The sequence below is a fragment of the Anastrepha ludens genome, chromosome 3, assembly GCF_028408465.1.
Source record: "Anastrepha ludens isolate Willacy chromosome 3, idAnaLude1.1, whole genome shotgun sequence".
Lineage (NCBI taxonomy): Eukaryota > Metazoa > Arthropoda > Insecta > Diptera > Tephritidae > Anastrepha > Anastrepha ludens.
This window is the reverse complement of record NC_071499.1, coordinates 78486558-78504942: the sequence shown is the minus strand read 5'-3', so window position 1 is coordinate 78504942 and position 18385 is coordinate 78486558. Positions and strand designations below refer to the sequence as shown.

Below are 18385 nucleotides of genomic sequence, written 5' to 3'. Positions count from 1 at the left end.
CATACTATACGGCAAGGATCTCATATGTTAACATACATATATTACATTTGTCATTTGTCATTTGTCACTTGTCACTTTTTACCTTTTATTTGTCATGTGTAATTTTTCACTTTTAATATATCACTTTTTTCAATGTAATTTGTTATTTTTCATATGTCATTTGTCATTTGCCACTTTTTACATTTTATTTGTAGTGTGTCATTTGTCATATTTAATATATCCTTGTATCTTTTTCGAATATATATTTTGTTTGTTCCATTTGTCATCTATCTATCTTTGTCAAATGTCTATACTATGTTATTAATAAAGTTTCATTTTAGACGATGACATAGGGACATCCTTACAAACCTGCAAGCGACTCATCCATCAAGAAATTTTAAGAAAAGCAAACGAAAGATGGCGTAATGAAGCCACCTGCAAAATAGCCCGTCAATTGTGGCCGACTCTAAATGCTAAACGCACAGAATCTCTGCTAAGCCAAAATAAACACAGTCTTAGCACACTGATCTCAGTCATAACGGGGCACTGCCAAATAGGTAGACACACCCAAAGGATGGATAACACATTACTTCTGTAGAAGTTGTCCAGATGAGAGCGAGGAAGAGACAGTCTCACACCTACTGTGCCACTGTCCTGCCCTATCTAGACGCAGGTTTACTATTCTGGGTAAACAATTTTTTATGAGTTGGAAGATCTCAGTTCTGCAGAAATCAGAGATATTCTAAAATTTTTGAAAAGCACACACTGGTTTTAGGAGAGATAGAGACAAGCTCCCCACGCGGCATCACAATGGGCTATGAGCCTGAGTGTGTCCCATATGACAACAGCTCCACCTAACCTAACCTAAGTTTCATTTATAATTGTGACGTTTTATATGACAAGAATCTCTCGTCATCCGTCATTTTTCGTTTGTTGTTCTTTATTTCTCATTTGTCAGTAACATTTGGAGATTATAATTTGAAATTATTATTATTTTTTTATTATCTCATGATTTCGTTATATTCAATGATCTAAGGTTGCACTACTAGATTAATAAAACATTTTAAATAATTCGATAGTTCATGTAATAATAATACTGATAGCTTTGCTGTAATAAAGCCTCTTAGATGTAATAAAGCCGATTAGATGTCAGTAGTGAATAATTCCATTGCGGAACCTGTTTGTATGTCATCTTTCATATTTCTCAAGTATACCGATGTACAATTTTATACGACAGAACAACGGGAGAAAATGATTGATACTTATTAAGAAAATTGTCAATCTTAAAAAATCAGTCGATATTTCAAAATACTTGATTTTGTTTTGTGGAAATAATCGTCTCAATGAGTCGACAATTTGAAGGTTGGTGAAACAATTTCAAGAAATTGGTTCTGTCGAGGCTAGAAAAAGAACTGAGGAGTCACAAACTAGAAATTCCGTTGAGAAATAAGCTGCCAAATGTGCAAAGTGTTACTGTGTTACTGTGCTACTGAACAGCCTTCAACATCGATATCTCGACGTTCTCAACAATTAGGTTTCATGAATTAACTTTTTGGTGGGTTTTATCTGAACACGGGCCCATAGTGGATATTTAAATGATGCCATCTTTCACATAGAGAAAGGGTCTGAAAGGATATGAATGTTTACATTTTTGTTATAAAACACCATCTATTGTATATATATGCCAAGAACCTTACTAAAGGAGCAAAAAAATGTATTGTAAAACACGAATATTACAATACATTTTTTTTAGTTTAATGAAGATTGTTAAAATTTTTCAGTAGTTCGTTCATAAGTATCGGTAATAGAACAGATAATGTACCTTTTGAATAATCATTAATAAATTTCAGTATTCTCGATCCTTTTCCATATTTTTAGGGTTAGTCCATTGTATTCTATATATATCATATGTCGATAGTCATTAGTTACTAGTAGTTAGTCACTAGTCATCAAACAGTCGTCAGTAGTCCGTAGCGATTAGTATTTTTTGAATTGTCATCTGTCATTTGTCATCTGTCGTTTTTCATACGTAATTTGTCATAGATCTCTTGTCGTTTTTCTTAGTTATTTATTTCGTGTCACCGCGCATAAATTATTAATCAAATATCACTTTCCATTTGTCAGTCGTCTTGCGTCATAGGTCATAAATAATTTTTGTTATAGTTTATTACATTCCTCTTACCACAGAATACATTCTTCAATTATGATTTGCCAAATCCCATTTGTCATTTAGCAGATATGCCATTGGTCTTCTCTCATATGCTTTGTCATATGTCGAATATTACTCAGGAAATAAATTTTCTTATAACCCTGCGTACATATGTATATAGCCGCGCAAATACGAACCATATAAATGATACTTTTAAATGCATGTGAAAATCAACACTTATTTGTTAATTAAAATTAAAAACAAAAAATTTCACACATTTTGTAAAAAATATGTTATGTTCTCAGAAAAAAAAATTCGCTTTTCTGCACATTAGCTTTAAGCTTTTGCAATTGCTTACCAATTCGCTTTTATATTTTCATTTGGTATTATTAATGCACTATATTTTTTTAAATTATACTAAAAATTTAAACAAAAATTTTGTGGAAAAATCAATTATTAATCAACTAAGAAGCAGTTAAAATAAAATGTAGTGTGCTAGAAAAGTCAGCTTTCAAATATTCGTTTTGCTAGTGAATAAGAATTATGTATTTAACTAAGCAAAATCTATATAGTAACTGCTGTACATAAAATCAGACAAGTCTTAGAATGACGTCACGCAAACACTTCTGGAAAAACTGCGATACTCAATATCATGGAAAAGGTATTATGTAAAAATAAATTATTTGCTTATCTTTACACTTTCAAATAAAAATAGTTAAGGTTGTGCTAAATAGGTTATTTTTCAATAATAAATTTCAAATGTATGTACCTATATTTTAAGCTAAAAGTAGCAATTAAAAATAGCGAACGGACGGACACAGAGATATTCATTCAACTTGGCATTGGAATTTTTGGAATATTGCCTAGGAATTATGTTGAGAGGTATGGAATACTCGTACAATTGTAATATCTAATTATCTAAACTTCTAATTTGTTTTATTTTTCAGATACGCAACTGTCTAATAAAAACTAAGCAATAATTTCAAAACAAATTCTAGGAACCATTATTAAGAGCAATAACAATTAATGCAATAAAAATTGAGACCAGTTTAAGTAATCAAAACACTATTTCTTAAGATCTTCTGCGAAAATATGATTTAAATTTAAAACGTGCCTATAGGAATTTAACGAGGGTATTCCATTTTAATCCATAGTGAGCAATATTGTTCATTATTTTAAATAAAATCAAAATGCAAGCGGAAAATTAAAACAAAATACTACCTTCAAAGTGGCTCCTTTCTTCGGCAACCTTCACACGAATTGCCTGCATATGTAGATATTTCATGACTGCTACTTCTTTGGCTCCGACATTACATGCAAACACTCAGCTTACTTAGTTGTAATTCCTACTCTTTTAACGGAATATTAGAAGTGGTAAAACGTAACCGGTAGGTTAGGTACGATTAAGGGGGTTGTGGCTCCACACTTAGTCGGGTTGGTTGGTTATGATATCCCCTTGGTCAGAGCTCTAAACCTAAATGTTTCCAATAACTTTAGAACAAGTCCACATTCCCCATATAGAAAATTTTCTAAAATTAACATACTATAGATAATCAGTGCCTGAACGATTGTTGATGAATTACGTGAATTGTAGTTGGAAATTTCTTTGTCATCCTCTATACTTATTAGACCCAGCCGCCACTCAATACCATTTCTTTCGCAATTTAAGCAAATTTTTAGAAAATATTGTAGAATAGAAAACACTTTAATTCAATTCAAATTGATTCAGTGTTCATATGTCATAGTTTCCAAAAGACGAATCATAATTAAACTCAGACAAATAATAGAGATAAAGTTATATATAAAAATTTATAAGCTTTGTCAACGAGAAATCAATATTTAAACAGTTCAGGAACTTCTTAAATTCAGTAAAAGTTCGAAAATCGGGTTGAAATAGAAAAGTTAGATTAAGAGCTACTCAAACAGCAAAGATGAACGTAGATACCAGTGAGGCAGAGTATATAGTCTCAAGAAGTTCTGAATAAACCAAAAAGCCAACTACGAGATCAAAGACAAACGAAAACAACTGAACAGCACGAAACACAACGAAAACAATGCACTTGGCTACTCTGCACGAGTTCAACTCGGACCAACGACCTCTGTGGGTAGACCTCATAAAGTCGTCAATACATAGTTCAATCGATGCGGAATTGACACCTAGAAAGGGTTCAGGGCCTAGTTCAGGTTACGTTAGAATCGACTAGCACACACTGCTGGCGGCATCTATTGCTCTATTGGGAACTTAGTTGCGCACCTAATAAAGGGGTTTTCAATAAGGGCGGGTAGATGTTGAAATGGAATAAAACAAGCTGTGTGTGAGTTATTGACAAAATTATTTTTTTATTTGAAAGCCGCATATATGCCATTAAGTGTGGAATATGACATCATTCAAATGCCCGCCTCGGCTTCTTACGGTGGAACGGATCCGAGAGGTCTAATTTTCAATGACTCTTCCGCATAGATCCGCTGAATTTGAGCGATGGCCTGTGTTATGTTCACCTTTAGAGCATCGGTCGATTGTGTGGATTAGTGTCGTCCCATATACGGCAATTTTGTTTGTTAACACAGCCATTCATCCAAAAATGCGCCTCGTCACTAAAGATGATTTTTCGCCCAAAACTGGGGTTCTTTTCCAAACGATTCGAAGCCCAGTCGGCGAACAAACGGCGTTGTCAACGGTCATCAACTTTGAGCTCCTGGGTCAGTTGGATCTTGTACGGGGTTGGGCCCAAGTTCCGACGCAAAATTCGCCAAGTTGAAGTCTGCGAAAGGCCAAGTTCTTGTGCATGGCGAGGAATAGACTGCCTCGGGTTCTGCTGTACACTTTCATGGACCGCGGCAATGTTCTCGACTGATCTTGCGTTCCTTGAACGTACGGGTGCTGGCTGATTGTTTACTGACACGGTCGTCTCAAATTTGGCCACCAAACGTTGAAGAGTCGACTTTGAAGGGCCACCACGTCTACCGAAAAATGGGCGCAATGCGCGCAACGTTTGTGTTAATGAACACTCATTTTGATAATAAAGTTTTATCATTTGTACGTGCTGTTCAATCGTGTAACTTGCCATGATGATTTGGCATAAACAACTGAATAATAAACAAAAGATTTGACAGATGTCACCAAAACAAAATGGCTGCCCCAAGGCGCCAAAATCGACCCGCACCAATTGAAAACCCCATTTATATTTCTAATCACCGAAAAGTGTATTTTCAGTGAATTTATATTATATTTTTTATGTTTTTAAATCCCAATCTATAGTTATTCTCATTTTTGTTGTCTATAAGAAACTGGTGCTCATGGACCAAATAATTAATATACATAAATATTATATAAATAAAAATAAAAGCAAAATATAATAAATACAGGTAAGAGCTTAGAGCAGGCAGTCAGCTTACCAATCGACCAAATAATAATAAAATAAATAAGACCTTAAATCAGGATGTCTGCTTAGCGATGGGTCTATAATTGCCGACATCTTTTCTATTGCCAGATTTCAAATCAGATAAATTAAAAAATTATATTGTGTCATTTAGAATTTAAATTTTTCATTGCAGCACACACGCGTTGCTATATGAAATGAGCCAAGTTTGAAGCGCATAAAATTCCAAAAACCTTTGGATTTTTTTAAATAAACTACCAGTCTTCTAAATATAAAGACAAACTTACCCAGCACATTTAATCGTTTCAAGTAATTTGCGTATTGTTCTTTAAGGCCAACATTCGAAAATCGCCGCTTGAGTTTATACGTTTTTTTTCAATTATCTCTATAAACCTTTCCCTTGTTGGAGAGGCATATGCTCGACGGATTTTTAATTTTACATAACTTATTATAAGAAGGTGTGTGTTGTTACAAATTACATCTAATGTAAGTAAATACTTCACTTTAAATATGATAGTTACAGGTTAGAACGTACACACGTATTAAAACATTCGTTTGAACGCTGACTTATTTTAGCCACACAAATTACATAAAATGGTAATGGTTACATTTACACATTACTAAATAACAAAGTTTGGAAAAATTACAAACCATAAAAAATGTAAAAGGAAATTGTTTTATTTAAATTTATATGAAACTAAAAATGTTTTTTTGTCACAGATGACTAAAAATTTCAATACTTTTTTAATAATCACATCTTAATAATTCATAATACTAGTAATTTCAAGTACTTCCGAAACCAAGAAAATTTGTGAACAAGCTCTAATTTCATTTGGGAGCAATTTATGACTTAAAACAACTTAACAGTTTGCCATCCGTATGAAATTAGATAAAGGATTTTAATCGAGTTCCTGCGAAAACTCAATCTAAGCTCTGCACAAGTATATGAATAATTATATTTTTTAATTTTTTATTTTTTTGTGTTGCCTAACGCGCGCTAACGGTTAAAGAATGCCAAGCTAAGCACGCTTAGTTGTGCCAGAAAATATTTATATTTATTTTGCTTGCTACTGCCTTACTCGGCAACAACTTTTGACCTATATATTTTATATACATATGTACATACATTGTAATTCTGTAAACTTATTGTTAAAATAATTTAAGCAACTGCAAATGTAAGAATAATTATTTGAATAAGATCTACGAAAAATAATATTGAACAGGAGTTTTTGGCGCGTTTAACGCTAACGAACAAAGGAGAGTGTATTCAAATTTCATACATGTAAATGTGACTCGTCCGTATGTATTGGCACAGCAGCGAAACTGACATGGAGTAGCTTGATAAAGGGCATTTTCTAAAGTTCATACTATAAAGGTTTAGACATATTTAGAATGAATATCAAGGAGATTATAAAATTATGAAATAAATTTTCAGGCAATTTGGATTAGGCTGATGAACAGCGGTTGTGTTGCGTGACACTTTACTTGTATATTTATGTCGCAGTAATTTTAGATTTGAAGCGCTGTTTTTCCATAACAGCTCTAGAGACTTTCTTGCCACAACAATGTGGCATGTGACAATTAAAGTAGCATATTCCAAAACAATGTCATGCTACAAAAAAGTGTTATGTAATGATTATTACTACCTTTTTACTAGTTTCATGTTGCTAATAAGTAAGAAATGATTGAAAAGTATATGTAATGAGAAAATGTTCACCTCTTTCCTACTAGTTTTATGGTGATAATGTTGACAGCTGTCTTGCTATTATGCAATTTGAAATCCCGTTTTTCTATAATAGCTCTTCTCATGGAAAACATTCCATGCTACAAAAAATGTTATGTGATGGTTTTTACTACTTTCTCACAATTTGAGCAAGAAATTGTCATATGACGAAAATAGTGGCATGTTGCCAAACAAGTGTAATGTCAGGATTTTTATAGCTTTCTAACTAAGCTGATTATAAGTAATGAATTATTGTAGATTATCATGCCAGAAAATAAGTCTCATGTTACAAAAACAGGGGTTTAATTTCACTTCTTTCTCACAAATTTGATGTTGATAATGTTGAAAACGGACGCCGTAGCCGAATGGGTTGGTGAGTGACTACCATTCGGAGTTCAGAGAGAACGTAGCTTCGAATCTCTGTGAAGCACCAAAATAAAGAAAAAGCTTTTTTCTAATAGCGGTCGCCCCTCGGCAGGCAATGGCAAACCTCCGAATGTATTTCTGCCATGAAAAAGCTCCTCAAAAAAAATATCTGCCGTTCGAAGTCGTGGAACAACATTGAGACGCACGCCACAAATAAGAAGAGAAGCTCGGCCAAACACCCAAAAAAGGGATTACGCGCCAATTATATATATATATATATATATACACATATGTATCATGTTGAAAACGTTCTCATAGAATTTCGAAATCCCGTGTTTCCTCTACATTTCTTGCTGAAAGAAAATGTTATGCTACAGAAAAGTTTTCTCTCAGGGTTTTTACTTACACCTGGACAGTTGGTAAGAAATTGTTAAAAATGGTTATGTTACAAAAAAGTGTCATGTTACAAAAAGCCGTCGTGTTATAAAACATGTCATATTACAAAAAAAAAAAAATTTGGTTGTTTCTCATTACCTTCTGGAAGTTTAACTTGCTTGAGTTCAAAAAAATCTTTTAGTATGAAAAAGACAAACCCAGATGGCTTTTCAGCTTTCAAGAATCTCAGTTCAACTTCTGTGCCAATAAAATATAACCCTTTTCCCGTCAACTGTTTTCGATTTCTATCATAAACTTATCACGTATTGTTCAATATAAGTTTAATCTAATCATTCGTTCATCAATTTATTTAGTTTGAATCACAATCTTAAAACTGTCAAAACTATAATACATAAATAACTTCTCAAGCACTTTTATTCAAGAAATTTTATTTCCTAAGTTTTAAGAAATATCTATACACTATAAATTTATTATTTTGTAAATATAAATATTCTGTAATTAACTTATGTAGTTGTAAACGGTACATTTTTATATAATATAGTTAATATTTCTTTTATTCTATGTTAGATAATTTCCGTCCGCTTTTCTATATCCTATATATTCGTACAAATGCAAATATTTATTTAATACTTTCTCAGCTGACTTCCTATAAAAGCCAAAGCAATTTACATACCTAAAATGTAAATGTGTTCTATTAACACAGTTACCGTTATATCCGCATACATCATGTATGTACATGTACTTGTACTTGTACATTACTGCACTCCACGTTTGCTGAATATTTGTACAAATTTATGGAATTTGTTTAAATCACTTAACATTTTCTATGTTATATATTCTTTCTGAATCGCTGCAGATACTTTATCGTTTTGGTACTCTTCGGTAATTACACACTGTTAAACGTATTCTTGGCTATCGCTGTCGATAATTTAGCGAATGCCCAAGAATTGACAGCTGCCGAAGAGGAGCAAGTCGAGGAAGATAAGGAGAAGCAGTTGCAGGAGCTTGAAAAGGAAATGGAAGCACTTCAAGCTGATGGTGTTCACGTGGAGAATGGTGATGGTGTATCGGTGCCGAATAAGGCGAAAAGTAAAAAGAAAGAAGAGGAAAAGAAGGAAGAGGAAGAAGTGACGGAGGGTCCAAAACCAATGTTACCATACTCATCCATGTTTATACTATCACCGACGAACCCGTAAATACAAGTTTATGTTAAATGTTTGTGTGTGTGTGTGTGTAATTGAATGTAAGTGGGTGTATGTGTATGTGTTTATATGTGAAAGGAACTTTGGATGGGTCTATATATTTATACGTAAAAAATATTTAATATGAACGCGGAGGTATGATTTATACATAGGTGTGAAAAGTAGTTTTTCTGAAACCAAGATTTACATTTAGCAACTTTATATATTTATAAATTTAATACTATATATTACACTTATATTTTATATTTAGGCAAGCCCTATTAAGTTTTATTAAGTATTTTTTCTATTTATTGTTTAACTTCCGAATAATTTTGTATAAGCGAATAAGTATCAATAATCTATGGGTTTTTAATGAATATTATATTTTAATGACTGCTAGATATATAGAAATATGTTCATGTATAGCATTTGGACAAAACGGATTTGCTGTTGCTAACACTGACCCTCAAAATTAATGTTCGAGATCTAACAGCACTCGACCTGAGTTATATGTAAAATGGCCTCAATAGGCCATATGATTCCTCTTGCTCCAAAGGCCTTTCAAGGCCTTTCGTTGTTCTTATTAATATTTTTTTATTATTATTGGTATAACCACAATATTCACATGCACCAATGCTCTTCACATTTTGTGAGGGGAAACAAATGTTGCAGGAGTGCAAGTAAATTGAAATAAATTCTTTAGATTCTAAATCAAAGAAATGGCAAAGAAACAAATTGAAGAAAATCAATATAAACTCAGCTGTACACTTTACCTCACCCCAAAAAGTTGAGAAAAAATAATAATGTGAACATAAAAAGGCATTATAAAATGTACCTTTTCCTAAGAAGTCCCTATCAAATGTCCCTTTCCAAGTGACATCGGAATTAGTCAAATAGCAGGAAAGTTTCGCCGCGAGATCACTAATTTTGGCAAGAAAATTAAAAAAATGTTCTTCCTGAATAAAATAATTTTCATATACTAAAGTGAGAATATATGAGTTTGTCCACTGCTATATGATATTCATATTTGCTTTTATAAATACTACATTAAATAGCCATAGCACAGGGATTTATAGCCAAGTTTTAGCAGTTTATTGGTTTCGTATTGAAATTTAAAAATTTTTTTATGCAAATCTAGTTGATTCTCTTACAAAAATCATATAAAAAATTCAGTTTAAAATCTTAGGCAGATTAAAAAGAGAAACTAAACAAGTGTTCATCTCAATTTCACACTTTTTAATCGGAGCCCTTAGAAAAATTTAAGGCATACAAACTGCCTGCAAAATGCAAACCCATTAAATTTCATGGCACAAATCCCGTTGGTTTTTGACAATTTTTCCACTGACGATATTGGGTGTTTTTCCATGCATGTAAAAAAATGTCGTTATATGGAGAAAATGGAAAAGACCACCTGCAAAAAATAAACCAAAAATCAAAGCGATTTTTGAGCGAAATTTGCACTTAAAATTTGCACTTCATCATTTCAAAACTCAATGGGCTAATATATAAAATTGCATACTCGAAATTAATTTACAATTCTGATTAAAAAGTGTGAAATTTTGTTAAGAACTTTTTTTTTTCATTTTCACAATGTTTAAAACTTTGTTTTATATGGTTTTTGTAGAAGAATAAATTATATTTTGATCAAATATCCTATACTTAAATAAGAAGAAAAAATTGTAGAAAACTGTCAGTAAGTTTTTGTGCTATAGTTATTTAATGCAGTGTATTATATATTACCAAATATTAATTGTTTTAATTGCAAATTCTATTTCGTCAATTTAATTCAGTTAACATATTATATTTCATAAATAAATGTGGTCACAAGCAATTATCGGCTTACTCGAAAAACATGGTTTTTGAAAAAAGCACTTAAAATACATGGCTGTATACTAAAGGCGAGTCAAAATCTTCATATATTTCTACTATTATTAAATAAAAGCTTAAATCTTAAATTAATATAAAAAATGTTGGTAAGGTGGTAGAGTTTTCACCTAAATATAAAAATGAATTAATTGCTCCAATTGATCCACGTGGTTATTGCTTGTGACTGCAGTTACATATATACAAGTATGTATCGATAAGTTAAGCACTTATGTTTAGAATATTTAAAGCTACTAGGCATTTAATTCTCTCGTCTATTTCCATGTATATATTCTCAATTTATCCTTTCACCACAATAATTGTCAAACAAATATTGATTCATAAATTTTTTCTCTTATATTTTTCCTTTTATCATTTCGTTGAATTATGCGATGTTTTTTGAATTTTTTTTTTTACATTTTTTCGACATTATCGAACGCATCCGCTTACATCACATCAACCACCAACTAATCATCCATATGTACATCAAACAACCTCAACCTCAACAACAATACATCTCCAACAAATCGCTAAATTAATCCCACCAACCAAAACAACAATAAACCTCACTGCACTGCGCTAACGCAACGCACCGCAAATAAAATTGAAATAAAAAAAATCTCAAAAAACAAAAAAAATTGTAACTACCAATTTGGAAAACTGCACAAAATTCTCAACTAAATCTTGAAAATATGGATTCAACAAAATTATGCAAAACAAAACTATTAAATTGAACAACTGACCAAAACGAATGAACAACAAATGTACCGTTGCCCAACAAATAAACAAATACATCACAAAAAAATCGCAAAAATCGCAAAAATTCCAAATTCAACCCACAACCAAATTGCAAAAAAAAAAAAAACCAAAAACAAAATTGATTGAAAAACCTAAAACGAAATTGCGCAACTGGAAAATGGCATGAAAATATATATATATGATTGTATGCATATCGTTTCCTTTGGAAATTACGCCAATCAGTATACGCCGTGGCGCTCATTGGGTTGTTAATTTGCGATATTTTGATTTTTTCATAATGATCGTCATCTCATTGTCATCGATAGCGTTAGCAGCCGAAGATCCTGTTCGTGAGCATTCGCCACGAAATAAAATCTTAAATTATTTCGATTATGCATTTACCGGCGTATTCACAATAGAAATGTTACTAAAAATTGTAGATTTAGGCGTAATATTACATCCAGGCAGCTATTTAAGAGAATTCTGGAATATTATGGATGCTGTGGTCGTTGTGTGCGCTGCTGTTAGTTTCGGTTTCGATATGAGCGGTAGCAGCGCTGGACAAAATTTATCAACTATCAAATCGTTGCGCGTCCTACGCGTCCTGCGACCATTGAAAACCATCAAACGTGTACCAAAATTGAAAGCCGTCTTCGATTGCGTAGTGAATTCATTGAAAAATGTTGTTAACATTCTAATCGTGTACATATTATTTCAATTTATATTTTCCGTAATTGGTGTACAATTGTTCAATGGGAAATTTTTTCATTGTACGGACGAAAGTAAACATACTTCCGAAGAGTGCCAGTAAGTAAAACAAACTGAAAATTATATTTTAAATTTGTTTTTCTTTATTTTTATAGTATTTTTTTATTTGTTTGGTTGTTGTTGAATTGCAAAAAACAAAAAAAAAATTAAATGTACAAATCTTTTTTTTTTTTATTTATAAAAATATTTTAATTTGTCTTTATTTACACACATGCTTCATTTATGTATGTGTGTGTGTGACTATTAGTAAATTAATTTTTTCTATAAATATTTTATTTATAAGTTTATAACTTTGTCCCCCTTTGTATTTGTTGTTACACTCTCGTAGATTCAGTTTGTGATGTGCGTAAAAATGTTCTTAATGTTTCCGCATATCTAAACCAAAATCAGACAAAACCAAAAAAAAAAAACCAAATAAGAAAACCCATTTTTAGAAGAATTGTATGTTTTGTAGTAAGTAAACAATCACCCATACACCTACATGAATAAATACAAAAATATCTAACCACACAAATATACTCGTACAAATGTTCAATATGCCCCTTTTAATGATATATTCTTCCGTACATGTATACTTTCATAGATATATATGTATATACGTACCTACAATAGAAATATATATTTAGTTTCAAGCTTTTTCTATTCATCCTCTCTTTTTCTCTCTACGAATCGAATTTGTAGTTTTCACTTTTTTTCATTTTCATAACTACAAGCTAAACGTATCTAGTCCGTTGAAATGTTGTCAAATATTGTCAATAGTTGTGTTTTTGGAAACGAACAGTTCATAATATGTACTAAATATATCTATACTCGTATAATATATAGCTCTAAGATGTTACGTGTTACCCATCGACTTATTGAATTTAGTTTTCAAAAACTGCATTCCACTTTTACTAAGTTGCTAATACCTTTACCGAATTTATGTATTCAATATTGTTCCTATTCATTGAAATTTATTTAGTGAGTTTCAATAGTTTTCAAAAGTTCTTTAACGTTGTAATTGCAAAGCATTTAGTTTATTTTAAATATCTAGTACTCACCAACGAATGATTCAATCTTCATACCCCAATTTGAAAATGATTATAAATGAATTTTTGAATACCTAATATTGCATTGATTCAATTCTAATAATAATTGTGGACCAAACCAATAAATCTAGTACAATTCTGGAACCGGTTACCGTGAGCGAAATAACCCCTTTGTAAGAACATTTTGATAGATCAATTCACAATGTTTAGGTACTGCTCGCTTGACGAAAAATTTGCATGTAAAGGCAACAATAAAGTTATCGAGTAAGATTTGCCTCTAGCGAGTATGTTTGGACCTCATAAAACGGGAATAACTAACTAATTTGTGTATTCACACATCTTTTAATTGTTAGGTTTTAGTCAACGGTCAACAACAACATTGAAAAGAACGGGAGCACAAATGGTGCTGACAGAGTACGAGCGTCATAAGTGACGAGTCGAAGCAGCAAAATTTGCCCTGACATTTTCCCTTAAGAAACAGTGAAATCAAAGCGTGTATAAGCGCAACAAAGTCAAATTTAATTCACGGAAATAAGTTACCTGCGGGAAGGAATTGCACACGACTGTATTCGTATATGAAACCTTTCGAGCTGCCGCAATTTTTTAAGCACATATTTTCGTTGATCCATTCAATCATAAACATTTGTCACAAATTGCTTAATTTGAGCAAACACCAGCGCCCTGGTTATTTAAATAAACATAATTTTCTACTAATGGATCAAATCTACTTCTGCGTTTCCCCGAAACCGACCAACTTTTTACTTAAAATGGAATAGAATAATTGGAGGTATGCACTTCGACCTTAAGGTCTTTTGTGCCTTCTACTCATCACAATAACTCATCCAAACCAAGTTCCTTAAGCAATCCTAAGACGCAGCTGAATTGGACTGAATGTATGTATCTTTCCTCTAAACGTACCAGGCCGAGATGCCTATTCCTTCTTCTCGCTATCGCATCGCGTTCGAGAAGGAAGGTGAGAACGCGAGTGAGCCTTCTTAGTTTTACTTACTTAAGCTCAATTACATGGTCTTTTAAATGTTTTTCGTAGTTTTTGTACTATAAAATCGCATATAAATGTTTTTGTTTACTGAATGTTCGTTTTAAAACCAAATTGTTTACATTTTTACACCAACTCCCTGGGTTTCTACAAACCCGGAATGTATCGCCCTTCGAAACGATTTTCTTTGAGCGGTAATTTATCTAAAACTGATTATTAAGAAATAATTAAAGCGTAAAGGGAAAAACTAAGACTAATCGTGGTGGATAAAGCTATGAATCGGTGGTGCCAGTATTAAAAGTTTGGTCTCATACATTGGACTGAATAATGAAAATGCCTTCGTTATTTTTCAAAATACTCTTCAATACTTTTGTATTCACTTGAACCAATTTTCAAACCACTAAGAAGGGAACACCTCCAAAGCGAGCTGTTTAAAGCTTTAAGCAGTTTCTTCAGGTGTTGAAAAATGTTGAACTCTCATTTTATTTTTGATATTGGGAAACAAACAGAAATGACTAGGTGCTAAATCATTGCTGTAAGGTGGACGACCTATTAATTCGATCTTTTAACTGCTGAAAATCTCGCTTGTGTGAGGCGATACATGATAGCTTACATTGTCTTGGTGCGGTCTGATTGGTCTTCGGCGGCTGGTTTTCCTTAATTCTCGGAACTTTTCTCAAAAAATGGATGTGTATCACTCAGAATTGTTTTAAGTTTCTCTAACAGCACAGTTTCTCAGGACTATTTTAAGTTTCTCTAACAGCACAAGTGAGACATGACTAGGTTTTCCGAAAAAAACATGCCATCTCTTTGCGGTTTGTTTCCTTTTCACACGTTTGTCCTTTGGACAATTATCAAATTATGTATTATCCAACGAGAATAAATCTTCTGGATTGAATGTACTAGGCCTAACTAATACCCAAGGATGCCTGTTGGGCTTTCTCACGATATGTTACATGATGATCTTATGCTATCAATTGACGCACAGCATCAATTATTACTGGCACAGCAACCGTTTTTGGATGGCCTTTACGAAATTCATCCTGCAAGGATCAACAGCTAAGTTGGAACTCGTTGTACCCGTAGCTATGTAGGTCTACTACTTCAAACGCTATTTGATATCTGATACCACCAAAATATTCCAACATTAGAAAACTGTTGTCCTTGAAGCTCGGTTTTTGGAAGTAAAAAGTAATATGTCTGGTCTAAATATGGGTTATAAGAAGAATGGTTAAACGTTTCGATTCCACATTTATGCAGAGCAGCCATCGTATCATCGCTTTTGCAAATGGGACCACTGTCGGCTCAGGTGCACGATGGATGTCTAATTGCTGAGAACGTCGAAATATCGATGTTATAAGAAGAATGCAACACTTTGCACTACAGGAGCAACATTTTCAACAGAAAGTCCATGTTTTTATCTCCCAGTCCGTTTTCTATCCTCGACTGAGCCAGTTTCTCGAAATTTTTTCATCAACCTTTGAATTGTCGATTCATCCGGACGGTTATTTTTCCAGCAAAAAAATTAAGAAGTTGCGATGGGTTATTCTTAAAGGTCGACGATTTTCGTAATATGCTTCAATAATTTTAACGCGTGATTTCTTACATCTTGCTTTACTTGACAAATATCAACAATGGATAAAAATTAAGGATAAAAGAGGTACGATCTAGGAATTACTCACTACTGATACCTAGGCGTCACTTTCGAAAGACCCTTTACAAAAGTAGATGACGTTTCTACCATAATAATCGTTTGTTTCCTTGCATATGGAGTAGCTTTCTCACAGCACAAAACTAAATTTTCTCCAGTTGATGTTTTCTTCTAGGTCGAAAACTTAAATAGTGATGAATCCATTTGACTTAACAAGTAATATAAAATAAAAATAAACCGAGTGGTGCTTATTAAAAATATAATCATCTTTTCCTCTGCAACGATTCTCTTTTAGCGTACTTTTCAAGCTCCTCTAAATGTGGCCAAACCTTAGACAATTGTTAAAATGTGCAAAATTTGTATAAAAGTGGACTTTTAGCACAAAATAAATCGGTAATTCAGTTAAAAAATAAAATAAATAATTGACGCGCACCCTTATGTTAGGTGTTTGGCCGATTTGTAATGCGGGTCTTGATGTTGTTACTCAAATAGAGGGGCCTACAGTTTCAATAAGTGGAACTTAATTTAATGGATCCAACTTCTTTAAAAAGGTGGTGTAAATCTGCAAGGTCCTCCAGTTTCATGATATTAGCTATTTGGAGAAGAAGTACATCATATATTTCACAGCTTGAATAAACTATCGGTAATCATTTTATAACTAATATAATTAATGAGACTACCTAGCATATCGATTGGGTGAACCGCAAGAATTCCACTGTTTGGTGACAGTCAAATGAGGGTTACATTTGGATTGAATCAATGCAATATTTCTTGTAAGTTCCATAACACTTTCCCCTGTTAAAAGCTTTCTGGACCCTCTTGACAAGATTTCAACATTTTTCCTTACTATCCATATCTACTAGTACATGCATATATTCCAAACCAAAAAGCGAAGTACGTAATTATCAACACTTTATTACAAGAAAAAAGAGGCCGTTTATAAACCTTCCGACAAAAACACTTACTCAGTTAAGTAGGCGTATATGAGGGCCCCAAAATAAATTATACACATATATATGAAATATATATACGAATATCTTTAGGAACCGAATACACTTCGGAATTATTAATAGCAGCAAAGCGAAAGTTCAATAAGAATAGGTAAGAGGATGTATTTTCATTCAAGCTATTAAGCATTCCGAAATCAAATAATCACTAACAAGGCACATACGTATTAGCCAGGCAACACTGTACAAAGGATACGCAAATTTTGTTGCAAACGCAAAAAACGTGCAATTTTAATGAAAATTTCCCAAAAATTATGTGGAACAAGAAATGAGAACATGAAAGACACAGAAAAAGAGCGAATCCAACGGAATTTTACATTTGCAAAAGGAAATTGTATTTGACTCTTTTTTAGGTTTTTCCTGGATACTATTTAAACCACACTATTAGTACTTTTATGACAACTTTTAATACATTTTTTATATATATCTTTTTTTTTCGAATAAAAGCGTGCACAGATTAAACAGAATGTAAGAGTAGCATTTTAAAGTTTCCCGCCTTGTTTTCTTTTTTGATTCTACGCCTGCAAAGTGTTCGTAGCAAATCATAGAAGCAAACAAGTGCTTACAAAATCAAGAAAATAAAAAAAAAAATATAAAAGAAATATAAATCCAGAAATAAGAAACACCACAAACTAAATGCGAAAGGAGTTTGTTGAAAAAAAGAACACAAGTAAGTCGCCCCAAAAACGAGGATTTTCAATAAAGAATTATCTACTCGTATATTCGTATACTGTACCACCACCATACAGGCTATCGATAGTCAACCCGTTATTCAAATCAAGCAAAATTTAAACCAAAAGCGAAGATTGCGTCATACATAAATATTTACTACATACTAATTGCATACATTTTTACTTATATACGAACGTGTAACTTACAGTACTCGTATTTTTTACATTTTGTTATGAAATTACAAAAACAAAAACAAAAAACGTTTACAAATCGCAGTACAAGCAGAAGAAGAAGCAGAGAAAAGTGTGAAGATCATATTAAAACAAAAAAAAAAAAAAAACTAAAACAAAAAAAATTGCTTATTGAATTGGGTAACTCAACTTTTAACCAAAGAGTCCATATTACTGCCAGAAGATTTCTTAATAAGCTTTAATATTGTTATTTTTGTAGCACGCGCTTAACAAAAACAAAAAAGCCCACAGCCACA

The 18385-nt window shown here is 32.5% G+C and overlaps 1 protein-coding gene across 16 annotated transcripts in view; it reads left to right on the top strand.

Annotated features, from left to right (window-relative positions):
- Positions 1-18385, top strand: part of LOC128858243 (voltage-dependent calcium channel type A subunit alpha-1) — a 273728-nt gene that overhangs the window by 117891 nt on the left and 137452 nt on the right. For all 16 annotated transcript variants that reach the window (XM_054094347.1, XM_054094344.1, XM_054094345.1 and 13 more), the window contains 2 exons: positions 8850-9185; positions 12019-12582. In XM_054094347.1, coding sequence (XP_053950322.1) covers positions 8850-9185; positions 12019-12582 — 900 coding nt within the window. The remainder of the gene's footprint in view (positions 1-8849; positions 9186-12018; positions 12583-18385) is intronic.